Genomic DNA, 13,641 nt, shown 5'->3' on the forward strand with positions numbered 1-13,641 from the left:
AAACTGCTGATTTTTTTGCAATTCATCATAAAACCACACGTTTGCAATTTGGTTTCACCTTAAACGTGCATGGTTGTGTTTCCTTGATCTGGGCCAAAATAGTTTTATGAGTTAGTAAACACTGATGTAAACCCTACTCTCTGACTATGGATCTCCCATTGAAATGGACCCCAATTCCCATTTCTAAGAATTCAAGCCTACGAACCTCCATGACAGTCCCAAGAAGACTATCACGTGCGAATCTATCTCAGATAGTACAAATCCATACCAACATAGAAATATAAAGCAACAACATAGTATATCAAAATAACATGAGTAGCGAGGACATCTCTACAGCATATGCCGGTAGCAGGACTAAATCAAGAAAGATAAAACATCTACGCAGCGGAAACAAAAGCTATGGCGAACTCCATCTCCAAAGGTGACTCAAGCAAAGAACCATCCCTAGTCTTCTCATCCGTCGTTGTCGAAGTCATAGTCGGGCTCCAACCCTGAAAAGCCACCATCTACCCGAGAAGCGGGTAGGCTATATCAAGTCCCAAAAGCAGCAAGTCAAGGAAATGGGAAAATATACTATATGCACGGGTAAAACCTATATATGGTTGTTGGGGTTTATGTAACAGCAACAGCAATCAAGGAAGCAGCAATACAGCACACCTCTGAGGTCAACACCTCAAACAAGGAAGTCGGCACAAATCACCGGATTCTTCACTCAAGGGTCCAGCACCCAAACACACTAGGCAATGTGAGAGCTCCCTTCCCTCATATCTCAACGGCAAACGTCAGCCTATCTCAAAATGGGGAGGTAGAAGGATAAGAAAAGTATGGTCAGAAGTAGTAGTAGTCAACAGCACTATCCATTATAAGTGGACACGGACTATAGTTATAGCTTTATACACTCTTAGACTTTAAATACCAAATTTAGTACAAATGTTTAAGTTCAGAAACTTGAGAAAAAAAGATAAATAAAGTATTCACTCCATTTTGAAATATATGAGATTTAAAACGAATTAATCGAAAAATATAAATTAATTAGTCTGTTCCAAACGTCAAATAAGGGTAAGATTAACTTAGAATGGACGGTTCACATTAACTTGTACTTGGAGTACCAGCAGAAAAGCAGAATCTATACCTAAACAACGGTTTGTTTACCACACGACTTCTTGTTCTAGACGGCGCCGCGTGGCGAAGCGACGGACTTCAGGATTCGGACGGCGCTGGTTGTAGAAGAGGCCGACTTCTCGTTGCAGATAGCACCGGTGGGAGAAGTGGCCGTGTTGAAACCCCGACCTTCCAGGCATCGCTTCCACCGGCCTACGGATGTCATCAGCAGCCATTGACAAACCAGCAACCGGAGCGGCAACGCAGCGGCCTTCAGCGCGCCGTCCCAGGCGATCTCATCGGACGTCGTCACGTCGACAGAACCGCCACCGCATGTGGGCGCGAGCAGCGGCGGGTACAGCAACACGACGATCTCGGAGGACGGCTACTATTGGCGCAAGTACGAATTGAAGGGGAAGAAGTGAGACCTGAGAACCCGTGCAGCAACTAGTCCGGCCGCCCCTCTGCTGTTCGTCGCTGACGTGTGGGTACTAGAACTGATCTTCCATCTAGTGCTTTTATCCCGATTATTTTTAGTCCCGAGTCAAAAATGAAGCACCGAAGGCCACTCACGGGAGGGACTTTAGTTCCCGTTGTAAAGATCAACTGGGACTAAAGCCCCCGCTTTAGTCCCGGTTGTAATGGCTAAAAAATCTAACACCGACGGTGGGAGCTTTTGTCCCAGCTGGTAATTCCAATCAGGACAAAAGATTTAGTCCCGGTTGGAAATTCCAACCGGGACGAAAGGGGCTCACGCGCGCGCCCCACCCCCCTTCACTCTCCACCTTATCTCCTCTCTCCCTTTCTTTTCCTCCTCCCAGTGCTAACTCTTCCTCCTCTCCCTTTCGTTTCCTCCTCCTGGTACTAACTCCTCTCCCTTTCTTCCAGGCGGGCGGGCGGGCAGGGGCGGCATGGGCGGGTGGGTGGCACGGGCAGCTTGCGGCGGCACGAGCGGCCGGATGGGCGTGCGTGGATGGCGAGCGGTGGGCTGGGCGAGCGCGCGACAGGTGAGCGGGTGGCTGGGCGCGGGTGGTGGGTGGCCAGCCGGGCACGCACGGGCGTCAGAGGGTGGAGGCAGAGGGGCGGAGGTGGGCGGTGCAGGAGCCGAGGCGAGCGGAGGCCGCGGTGTATTTTTTTTATTTTTTTACTTTTGAAACTTTTTAGTTCCGGTTGGTAACATCAACCGGGACTAAAGGGGATCTTTAGTCCTGGGTGGATGATCCGGGACTAAAGGACCCCTCTCGTCCTAAAATTTTTATCCTGGATGGATTTTTGAAAGATTTGAGACCAACTAACTGGAACAAATGCTCAGGTTTCTACCAGCGGGGCCCATTTAGTGAGCGGGCCCACGCTTCCACAACCTAAGGCAGAGGGACTCGATTGCTGCAGGCAATACTGCTCTTATCGACAACCTGAGCAGCTGTACACAGAGCCCTTAATTTTTTTTTAACTTTAGAGAGGCCGAATTATTTATATATTAGCATAAATCTTGTTATTGTTGAGGCTATTATATACCTGAATGGTATGTAGCTTCACCGAGCAATCCACCCATTTGCTCCTGACTCTCTTCTATGCTTCATCAGTGAAAATAGCCTCCTTTGGTAGCCTCCATATGTGAGTAATGTGTCAGTGTTTAGTTGAGGCTTTTTTTGTAAAAGAAATGTTAGATATATCTTTTCAAGCAAAAGTTGCATACAGGATACGTATCATGCGAATTTATACAGTACAGTTTTGAAGCGATACGGTTTGGATACTTAGAAAATAACGTATATTTATAGGAATAAATATCTTTTTTTGAGGGTTCAATGTGGGAGAATAGTCTCTCACCTGACATATTGGAGGAGGTGAACCTTCCGATTTGTGTTTTTTCTCAAATATGCAGTACCTATCGGTACTTGTTTTCGTTTCTATTGTTTGGTCGGAAAACAATTAATAAAAATTAAATTTAAGGATTGTTTTTTTACTTCCCTACCAATTTGGTACTTCTTGGTACTTCTATTTAAATTTCTCGATATGGACGACTCTTATTTTTTCCAATCATTCTAAAATTTCTCAAAAAGATTTAGTTCACCTTACATTCGAAGAGCACGATACCAAAGTGAAGTGATGTCATATTCTAGCATCATCTCGGTCGGCCAGTAGGTCCAGAGGAGAGAAAAAAAAATCATACTTACATGTACTAACTGCTATGATATGTATGGCCTAAAGTTTACTTTTAGCACAGGGTCCTCGACATGCTGCTGGGGACGGCCCTGACTACTACAAGTGTACCTTCCCCGGCTGCTTCGCCAGGAAGAAGCTGGAGAGGTCGCTCGACTGCCAGATCATGGAGATCGCGTACAAGGGCAGGCATAACCACGCAAGGCCGCGGAACACGAGCAGGGGCTCTGCAGGCACGGCGGTGCAGGTGCTGCAGAGCGGCGGCGGCAACGCGTCCGAGCGCAGGTTTGGAGAAATGCCGGCCATGTCGACCGTCAGCGACACCGAGGTCATCGACGATGGCTGCCGGTGGAGGAAGTACGGGCAGAAGGTGCTGAAGGGGAACCCAAACCCAAGGTAAGAACCCCACAAAATTTACAGGTCCATTCTTGTTCTCCCTACGCGTCGTGAATGTCGCCTTGGGCCTCTGCCTAATACAGGAGCTACTTCAAGTGCTCGATGTTCGGCTGCCCGGCGCGCAAGCACGTGGAGCGCGCTTCCCACGACCAGCGCTCCTTCGTCACCACCTATGAGAGCAAGCACAACACAACCACGATCTGAATGCAGCGCGCGGCGCCGGAAAGCAACAGCAGTATGCCCGGCCTGACGGGGAGTGAGGGGCTGCTGGTACATAAGTCATTGACTCTGCAACTGCAACACAAGAGGCAGAGACGACGCGTGCATTATGCTGGCAACCCCAGCGTTTGGACCTGATAGAGGGGGGCAATGTCTTAATTTGATCCAAAAAGGACCAAGGAGGAGCTCAAGCTGGACATGCATGTTTTCCCCGCACTCGATGCTGCTCCCTGACCGAAGAATCGGAGGTTTAATGCAGAATCCGTCAAGTACAATAAAATGTATTTGAATCTCAATCAATAAAATGTATTGCGGAAAACAAACCAAATTCTGGCTCCACGTAAAGAATGCAGTCAATTCCCTAATCACAATTGTTGCCTTCCAATCAAGTCTTAGATCTGTACTTTAACCAGCTACTCTATCTTTGACCTGTCAATGTTGGCAAATCTATTACCAACATTTGTATTGTTTTGCGAAATCCGATTACAAGCCTAAAAAATGAAATGTTCATTAGCTGTTTGGAATTTGTGAAACCAATATATACAACACAAAAGAGCAAAGGAACATGATAGACATTCCGAATATTATGAACATAGCAATTTCAGTTTACCAAATACTTCTATATATCATTCTTTAACTGAAACACATATTTTTAGCTAGACAGGTCAGAGGAACTAACTTTTAGATCTAGAACCTTATACAAATAAATGTTCACCTCCTATAGAACCCAGCCTAACTTGGTTGATCGAGGTTATGGATGTACACCCACAACCCAAGTTAACTCCCTGTCGAGGCAAATTAACGTGCCTATTTTTTGCTACAATGCCAGTAGGCCATGGATTTTACCGGCACCTATATGGTCCATATCTTCAATAATTTATTTATTGAAAGTTACAGCTTGATATTGCTATGCAACGTAAAATTTATTATTTCTGAAGATGTAATAATGCTCATAACAAGTTTACATGAATAGTTCCTTACCATTCAGAGCCATCTACAGTAGTAAATCCAAAACCTTTAACCTCATCTTCAAACTGAAATGCTCTCTCAAGCCTGTCAATGCAAATAGGCAGCCAACCTTTAGCATAGTAATTTTTATGGTAAACTGAACCGTATGTACTTGCGCATTCAATCTCGTCATCGTTAATGAAAATAGTGTTAGCCTCTCACTAATATTGAATTAAGGGGGTAATTGGGTCATCAGCATAGCCACCCAGGAGTGTAGTCCATGTGGCGCTGATCGAGATCCATGGTACTTAGGTTATGACGAGCCATGTGAAAGCATCTAGGCCTCTAATTTGGGTTTGGTAATTATTGATAACGTTTGTGGACTAACAATTTCATTGGAAATATGAGTATAGGTTAGTCCCGGAGATGAATTGAGCTTCAATGGATGCTAAGGTGATTGCTTTGATGAATTTATATTGGAGAGCTCAAGGCAAAGGTATATGGAGAGCTCAAGGCAAAGGTATATGGTAGGGCTTTTCTATTTTACCGGTCAAAAGTTGCTTAGTGGATGATAATTGATCGGGTTAGTAGGCTAGATAGCCGTACTATCAAGTGGGGTCAATTTCATTTGCTTGACGGTTCTATAATGCCACTTCGTTCAAACAATTGCGTTGCATGCATATGGGTTTATCTTGTTTGAAAAGTGAAAAGAATGACTGGAAAAATGTGCTTTGAATATGGCTAACACGTAGTGTACAGCAGACGGTCTCTTGTAGAGGCGGACCGTTCTTTGACTTAGCCAAAATTCAAGTTTGTTATGCTGTGCTGAAAGGACGAAGGGCATACGGTCCGACCCTATCGGACGGTTCACCACAAGGGTGGCTGACTGCGGCGAGGTGGCACTACACCACAAGCGCGCGGCAGGTTAATGTTCACCTGGGCAGACTTAAAAAAAAATGTTTCACCTGGGCAGATCATCAGGTCCAAAAGAGATATTAAACAAACAGAAAGGTTATGTGGTGTTGAAACAGCAGTGTGAGGAAGACAAGACGTGTCATTCCTTTGTTCGGCTCAACACTGGGCCCTCTTTATTTGTTTCCTAATTATTCAAGAATAAAACTGCAATCCGTGCATGTGCTTCCATCCATATTGGGATCCAGTCATGTCCATGTGGCCTTAATTACCGCAGCTGCTGGCAAGTTTATGATCGAATTGCAAGCCCCCAGACAAGATTGCTGACCAGATTGCTCAATTTTTAAGATGTATATCATAAGGCTGTAACCAGCATGCAAGTTTTTGTTCCTACACTGCGTTTACTCATTTTTTTTTATAATGATAAAACCATGTAGCCTAGTAGACTGAAGTTTTCTGTCTACCATAAGTCGTTATTGTTAGTGAAAGTATTATTTATTGAATTGCAAAACTTTCCTATTTGAAGGATTGATTTATTAGCAGATAATCATTGTTAATTATGTAGAGGAGAGACAATGGGATCATCTACTGTAAAACAGAAGCCGGCCTTATCTTTAATACAGATGCACTAGGAAATTCTAGCAGGCATGCTGACAAATAAACTTGTAAGGGAGCTTCTTCCCTTGTCGTGGTCAAAGAAGCATTACCTATAGGTAGAGTTGTTCCACAAAAAGACACCCCCACGATTCTCCCCTAAATTTGTGCCGGTAACTAACAAGGGAAACTTTGGGTGGCAGGCGACAGCAGTTGCTGAACTGTAACAATGCTGATCTGATTTACATGTGTGAACTGCTGTCCTTGACAGCACATCCAAGATCTGATTCATAAGAGCAAAGAAGTGGTTAAACGTACGTTCAATACGTACGCACACAGCAGTCCGGCATAAATTCAATAACTATTCAATGAAAAATATACCGTTATATTCCCGCCTGTCCCGACAATGGCCATATACTGCTGATCACTACCTGTCAAGTAGAAAGCAACAAAACTTCCGTAAACTCTATTCAATTCAGTTGTAGGATCCGCTGAATTAATGCTCCAGAACTGTAAAATTTCAATAAAGCATGTGTTACAACAAAACTACTCCTAAGCCACAGCATGGAAATTTGTTTACTCTTTCGAGAGGTGAAAATATGTTTACTAGCAAGAGGGAAAAGAGAAGGAAAACCTTAATGCTGGCAGGAAAATTGGGTTCCAAGCTTGCAGAAACACTAGCAAAAGTATTGGTGTCCATGGGATTAAAGGTCACCTGATGTAGATCGTACAAGTCTCTCTTAAAACTCCGAGTACAAACCCAGCCCATATCCCAGTCCCATAGCTTTATCAGATAGTCGTCAGCCGAGGAAAGAAGATAAGGTTGAGTTGCATGAACTGCCAGTGATCTTACTGCTCCGCTGTGAGCATCAATTATCTTAACATTTTCTAATTCATCAGTATGTGTGTACACGTGAATTGTCCCTCGGCTATCACCTGATACAGCCCATTGTTCTCTTGCAATAAACTTCACTGAGAGGTAACGACGCTTACCCTCTGTTATAATGTGGAATGTCTCAAATGTGTTTGACTGCCGATGACATGAACATAAGCTAACAATTTTGATATGAACAAATTAAAAGGTAGTACAACTATATAAATGAGTTGTATACATTCAGTTCTTTTGTATAGTACTTTATTTCCACGACATTTTTAGAAACAAATAAATGCTACTTCATGAGCCAAATTTTGTAGAATAAGCTATATATATGCAGTCACTATAGCAACTATATTGATATACTTAAAATATATCTTCATTTTTGATAGATCTTTTTTTTTTCTGCAACACCGAAGGTGAAACAAAATCATTATCTGGTGAGTAGGCACGTACCTGCAGGTTTTTCTTTGAAATGCAAACTCCTTTGGAATGACCGGTCAAAATCCTGTCACATAATTAAATAATTAGGAATGAATGCAGAAGTTAACTAATTATTAACTCAGCCCCATGTTGGGACAACAATGAGTATATGTTGAACCCTCACCATGGTTTTGTAGGGTGCACATCTATAGATTTCAGACCTCCAATAGTAAACAAGGGAAATCTCGGAGCAACCTATACAAAGTGACTGTTAGCCTTAGAGATGCTCAAACATAAGAAAATATAGAAAGAGTATGGAAAGTGGAGAAATAAATCTCATGTAAACCAACATTAACTAAAAAAGAGAAAGAAAACAAGGAACTATTTTACAAGACATGCCATACTATACTACTCACATGTGGCTCTCCTTTCCCATTTGCTGTATCCGGGTCACAGTTTATTGTCAAAATCAAAGGCACCTTGTGTGCTTCGCCTCCTTTCTCTCTGATCTGTCCACACAGATTGTCCAGCAGGATTGTGGTGTTTGAGTGGTTATCCATATCGATGTGCTTTGGGATATGATTCCGGCTCCAGGTGTTCATGTACAGGATTTGAAGTCCATCCATATCTGAAGGTGGCTTCAGTTGCTCTTGAATTGCAACATAGAAAACACAAGTGGAATGTGGCAACACATAGCATTCATTTGCGCAGATGTACCTCACCGAGTTGTTTGGGATAATAAGAAAGAAAATTTCATCTTCTGTCTTGTTGATTAGGCTTACTGTGCACTGGATGTGTTTGTTTGGTTTGAATGGTAGGCGGAGCTCCATGGGATAGACATCGATCAAATCAGTGTGAATGTACCCAAGGCTTCTCTGCAATTAAGAACACAAAAAGTTAAACCTGAATACATGTTAAACCAGAACGACGATTACAAAAAGCTACAGTTAAATCTGTAGTTTTGTGATACAAATTCTTATATCTTTAGTTTTGCGATGACTATGAGAAACAATCTATAGTTTTATGAAATTTACTCAAATCCTGCCAAGCCAACAGTGATAATTAGGAATATGGAAAATAGGGTGGAGGGAGATACAGGAGCGGCATTCAGCCAAGGGTATTGGAGTCAGGCATCCCTATCACAGGTACCTAATTTGCAAATTTTCTAGAGGTGTAGTATTCCCCTTTTTTTGTCATTCCTTTTGTTCTGTGAAGGGTTAACTTTCGCAGTAGTGTTAAAAACATTCAGTGGACTTGGGAGTTACTCTTGACACAAAGAGGTGGGCATACAGGCTGATATTGTAAGAGTAAGTTGGATCACAACGACCTTGGGCATTTATGGCACAGCAAATTAAAGATGAGGTGATAAAGGTGAAGAAAGAAAAACATGGCCGGTAAGTTTGGGATGGCTTAGGACATGGTTGTTTAGGAAGCGAAGTCTCAAAGAAGGAAATGAAAGGCTAGGCTTGGTGTGGAATCTCCAATAAATTTTCTCATACCCCCTCCCCCTCTAAAAATGCTACAGACAGGAAAGAACTGATTCTAGGATCTAACAGTCACTGGAATACAGTGGTATTTGTTTAGCTGGAATTGACTATATATGTGAAAATAGCTAAGTAGATGACATCCTACAAAGTAGTGTTTGTGGGACCATGCTATTTGTCATGACTGAACGTACCTCTGCCACTGACAATGCATTCATGCCAGTTCTGGATAACTCGTCGGTACATTCTCCTACATCAAGCATCTCAATTATTTGCTGTATATCTGGTCTTTTTGCTGGGTTCGGGTCCATGCAATCTATGCTTATTTTAGCACAGACTCGTATTTGTTCCAACAGCACCTGTGTCATTGATAAAATCCCCAACCTGCTTGTCCAGCTTTCAAGTACCTATGAGATTTGAATGATTAGTTATTATTTAAGAAAAAGAGCAACTAGTTTCCAAACAGGAATTTGAACGATATATAGTATTGTTCGATAAAAAAAATAATATATAGTATTTCCCATGAGTGCAGAAACTGATGGCCAAATTTCTTAAGCAACATGAAGTCTTGTGGCCGAGCAGGGGCAGATCCAGGCCTCATTGGTGGGCATGTGGCATGAGTGAAAAATTTTGGTATTGGTTTCCTATTTTGGCACGTTAAAATTTCTAAGTTCCCTTAACTTTTTCAGTAGTGCTAAGTCATTTAAAAACATGTCAAGTTTATGTCTTTGAAAAAAAGTTTTACTTCCAAACGTCAAATACTACAATTGACATTGTGCAATAAATCTTTTTGCACTCAAGTTCTACATACACTCAAGTTTGTAATGTTTCTCTATAAGAAAGCTATGTAAAGTAAATAAAAACATAACATGGCAATAAATATCTCTACCTTCTCAACTTCAGAATATCCTTTTTGTCCTGTCAGTATCTCTTGGACTATAACACCAAGACTATATAGGTCAGACTTGAATGTAATCACATGACTATGGGATTCTGGCGCCAAATATCCCCTGCACCAAAATTTGTATGGACTGATAAGTTAATTTGCAGGAAAAAAAAGAGTGTTTTTTTGGTAGGGGTGTTCAAACATGAGGGACAAGCTCCAACTGGATATAGATTAGATGAATAAACAAAAACTAAATCAGGCCTCACAGAAGCTATCTTGCCAGTCTGAAATTTGAGGGAAGCATTACTTTTTTGCAAGATAACCAGTCTTACTTGAAAATTTCCGTGCAATCTTGTAGAGTTAGGGCCCTTTGTTTCAAAATGAAGAAGCTATTCCTAGTCGTCTAAATGCAAAAAAGAGAAAAGAAACAAAGAATAAGAGCTTTCTACGGACCAAGCTAGCTTACATTGATCCAAATAGTTGAGATGTGATAGCTCGGCTTTGCTGTTCATCAAAGCACTTGGAGAGACCAAAATCAACAATTTTTGGCTCCATATTGTGATCCAGCAGTATATTAGCTGGTTTGAGATCTAAGTGAACAATACGCTCACCATGAAGGTAATGTAAGCCATCACAAATTCCCTTGATTATTTGGTAGCGCTTTTTCCACTCAAGACCACCAGATGCGTCTGTAGAGGCAAACAAATAAAGAGTGTTTACACCCTTGTGTCCTTAATGATATATGTTCGCTAGTTTAGCACAAAGGTAGATACTTTGTATAATATATTGTCCTTTGCAGTATTGAATCTGGAAAGATATATGATTTTTTAATCAATCCCACCACATGATCCTACCGGTTATAAATTCATGAAGACTCCCTTTAGGAAGATACTCAAAGCAGAGCAACCTCTGTCGTACATCTGCCATGACAAACTTGCCACCATAGTCACACATTTTCCCCTGCGTATCTGCACAATATCCAAGAAATCGAACTATATTTTTGTGCTTCACTCTCATCAAACAACCAACCTCTTGGTTGTATTTCTTTTCATCCATATCAAGCGTGTTCTTCAGCTTCTTAACAGCAACCATCTTACCATTTCCAAGCAGTCCCTGCAGTCAAAAGTCACACCATTGCGTTCATCGCACGAACACTATTTTTTAAACTAAAAAATCAACTGCAATTAGGATGGGGAGTTGAGGATCATTCACCTTGTAAACCACCGCAAACCCACCACTACCAATTTGCAGATCATCAGAGAAATCATTTGTGATTGCCTTTAGAAGTGGTAAAGGAAGATCTGTTGGCTCTGTGTTTCTATTAAGTAGCATGTGCTCCAAGATATTGTGGGTACTAGCTTCAGAGTCCATTTTCAATTACAAATAACTATAGCCTTCAAAGTTCAAATAAGATATAGGAATAAATTTTAATGAAACCTGGAAAGAGATAACTGCACAGCTATGAAAAGGAATTTTGGAACTGATCTTGGGTGACATGTAACCAAAATATGAGAATAGGGAGAAATGATTCTTTAATTTGGAGCCTGAACTATAGAAAACAATCCCAAATTTATCATATAAATGTAGCTTCCTTGACACCTCTAGGTCTATCCCTCTTTCTAGCCACCCAACACTTTTGGCTATTATTTATCTGACAGGTATGGGTGCCATTTCATTAACTTCACTATTCGATCACAAAGAATATATGCTTTCACATACATGTTCCCAACTCAAGAAAGACAATATTGTTTACCATGAGAATATGCAATCTGTTAGATTCTTTGGATTCATGAAAACTATTAAATGAAAATACTAGTGTTAAACACATGCAGGAGCAATGAAATGAGTACCTGCTGAAGACATGCTGCCTGTAGCCCTTTTGGTGGTTAAGGAAACTGAACTATCAACGATGCATTAAAACCCTGAATCAAATCATGGTGAGAAAATAGTTAAAAACCTGCAGGTACAACTGAATATAGGTGAACTGCCAAGCAATTTATAAGTAGAAACCATGACCAACGAAAATTCAATGAGTTTGCTGCAGGAAAACATGTGCTATCTTGCAAGAAAATAATGGTTTCTGGATTATGTAAGTCCCTGCTGAAGCTCAGAAACATGTAATCTTGGAACGAAAAGAAAATGTCTAAAGCACAAGCTTCACCCGCTCAACTTCAGCAGTAAATTCAGTACACTGGAGCAGACCAAACCAGAACGACTTGCACTAGAATGTTTAAGTTTATGAATCAAATCAATCAAAGTTCAGTAGATAAGACGCACCTGTTTGCAACGGGAGGGACAAGATGGGGACGAAAGACATGGCTTGAGCTGCATACGTATATGCATCAATACCAGATCTGAAGTCTTCGCCTCTTTTCGTCTTCATTTCTTTGACTTGAGAGCCTTAACAAAGTCCACACGCTTGGGGGCGCACATACCACACTCCGCCACAATTTTCAATATATGTTCTCGTTTCAACATTTGCTTCTATACAGACAAGAATACAAAATACATCACTATCATTTGGTTTCCTTTCATCAGATAGCAATGTCAGCACTCGCGCATCCCTCTATTTCCTAGAATAAAATTTCATCTACAATCTTGCTACCATCACCATGTGAACTGGTTGATACTCCTCCGTTCTTAAATATATAACACTATTGACTTTTTACTCCAATTTTTACCACCAATATCTATTGAACGAGTTAGTTAAATATACGACGCCGTTAACTTTTTACTCCAACTTTTACCACCAATATCTAAAATACCATTGACTTTTTACTCCAACTTTACCACCAATATCTATTGAACGAGTTAGTTGAATATACGACGCCGTTAACTTTTTACTCCAACTTTTACCACCAATATCTATAGATATTGAACGAGTTATTGAACGAGTTAGTTAGTTAAAGTAAAATATATATCATTATGTCTATTGTCAAATGTACTTTAAATTTAAATTTAATTTATAGGTTTATCTATTTGCAAAAATACTTTTAGAAAAAACGAATAGTCAAACGGATGAAAAAAAATCAACGGCGTCGTATATTTAATAACAGAGGCGGTAGATAAGAAGCCACTTGGGTTTTTGACCTCTACTATATACAGCTGAAGGCTCGGAGAAATGTTTTGAAATTGAAACACCTTTAATATTTCTCCGCCGCCAGTTCGGCAATCGGCAGTCCGCCTCCAGCACCCCGCGAACGGCCGCTAACCTATGGTCGCCATCGCCATCCGCTTTTCCGCGCTGTGGAGCAGTACGGCGGAGCTGCGAGCCGGAGAGGGCCTTGGCGCAGGATCCACCTCCGCGCCGCCAAAATCGAGCTCAATCCCCCACCCAACTGCCAAATCGACAGGGTCGCCACGAAATCAAACTCCAATGCCCGGAAATCGAGCTTCCGGCCACAGGAGCGGACGCCTGGACGCCCATCCAGATCCAGCAATGCGGGTGCAGCTTCAAATAACGGCAGCAGTAGAGGGAGGTAGGGAGGTCCTCTGGTGCGTGGATTGATTTCTATCTTTGGAGGTACCTGACTCCTCGCTTGTAGGGAAGGAAGGATTCTGTTGTTCGTTTGTGCTTCAATTGATTTTTTTTTTCCTAAGGGAAACAAGAGGAAAAAAAAAAGAAAGGGTGAAAACGAGGAAAG

The 13,641-nt window shown here is 41.6% G+C and overlaps 2 protein-coding genes and 1 pseudogene across 7 annotated transcripts; 1 reads left to right on the plus strand and 2 right to left on the minus strand.

Annotated features, from left to right (window-relative positions):
• LOC117834292 (disease resistance protein RGA4-like) overlaps positions 1-3,429 on the minus strand; it is a 21,002-nt pseudogene extending 17,573 nt beyond the window's left edge.
• Positions 3,428-3,880, plus strand: LOC117866635 (WRKY transcription factor WRKY24). The gene is made up of 2 exons (XM_034750918.2): positions 3,428-3,657; positions 3,741-3,880. The coding sequence occupies exons 1-2, from the start codon at positions 3,428-3,430 to the stop codon at positions 3,859-3,861; spliced, it is 351 nt and encodes a 116-aa protein (XP_034606809.2). The 3' UTR covers positions 3,862-3,880.
• LOC117866628 (uncharacterized) lies at positions 3,664-13,545 on the minus strand. Of its 6 annotated transcripts, XM_034750897.2 has the most exons (16): positions 13,139-13,545; positions 12,275-12,481; positions 11,848-11,919; positions 11,210-11,391; positions 10,852-11,110; positions 10,464-10,686; positions 10,001-10,121; positions 9,306-9,518; positions 8,044-8,502; positions 7,812-7,882; positions 7,661-7,712; positions 6,965-7,360; positions 6,712-6,840; positions 6,444-6,613; positions 4,858-4,929; positions 4,108-4,367 (listed from the first exon to the last, which is right to left on the minus strand). In XM_034750897.2, exons 4-16 carry the CDS (start codon positions 11,366-11,368, stop codon positions 4,295-4,297), a joined length of 2,397 nt encoding a protein of 798 aa, XP_034606788.1. In that variant the 5' UTR covers positions 11,369-11,391; positions 11,848-11,919; positions 12,275-12,481; positions 13,139-13,545; the 3' UTR covers positions 4,108-4,294. The 6 variants fall into 6 exon arrangements, with proteins under 6 accessions (XP_034606789.1, XP_034606788.1, XP_034606790.1 ...); XM_034750898.2 differs by lacking the exons at positions 4,108-4,367; positions 13,139-13,545 and adding an exon at positions 3,664-4,106 and having other exon boundaries at positions 12,275-12,879; XM_034750899.2 differs by lacking the exon at positions 13,139-13,545 and having other exon boundaries at positions 7,046-7,360; positions 12,275-12,880.
• Between the last annotated feature and the right edge of the window lie 96 nt (positions 13,546-13,641).

The sequence above is a fragment of the Setaria viridis genome, chromosome 8 (assembly GCF_005286985.2).
Source record: "Setaria viridis chromosome 8, Setaria_viridis_v4.0, whole genome shotgun sequence".
Taxonomy (NCBI): Eukaryota; Viridiplantae; Streptophyta; class Magnoliopsida; order Poales; family Poaceae; genus Setaria; species Setaria viridis.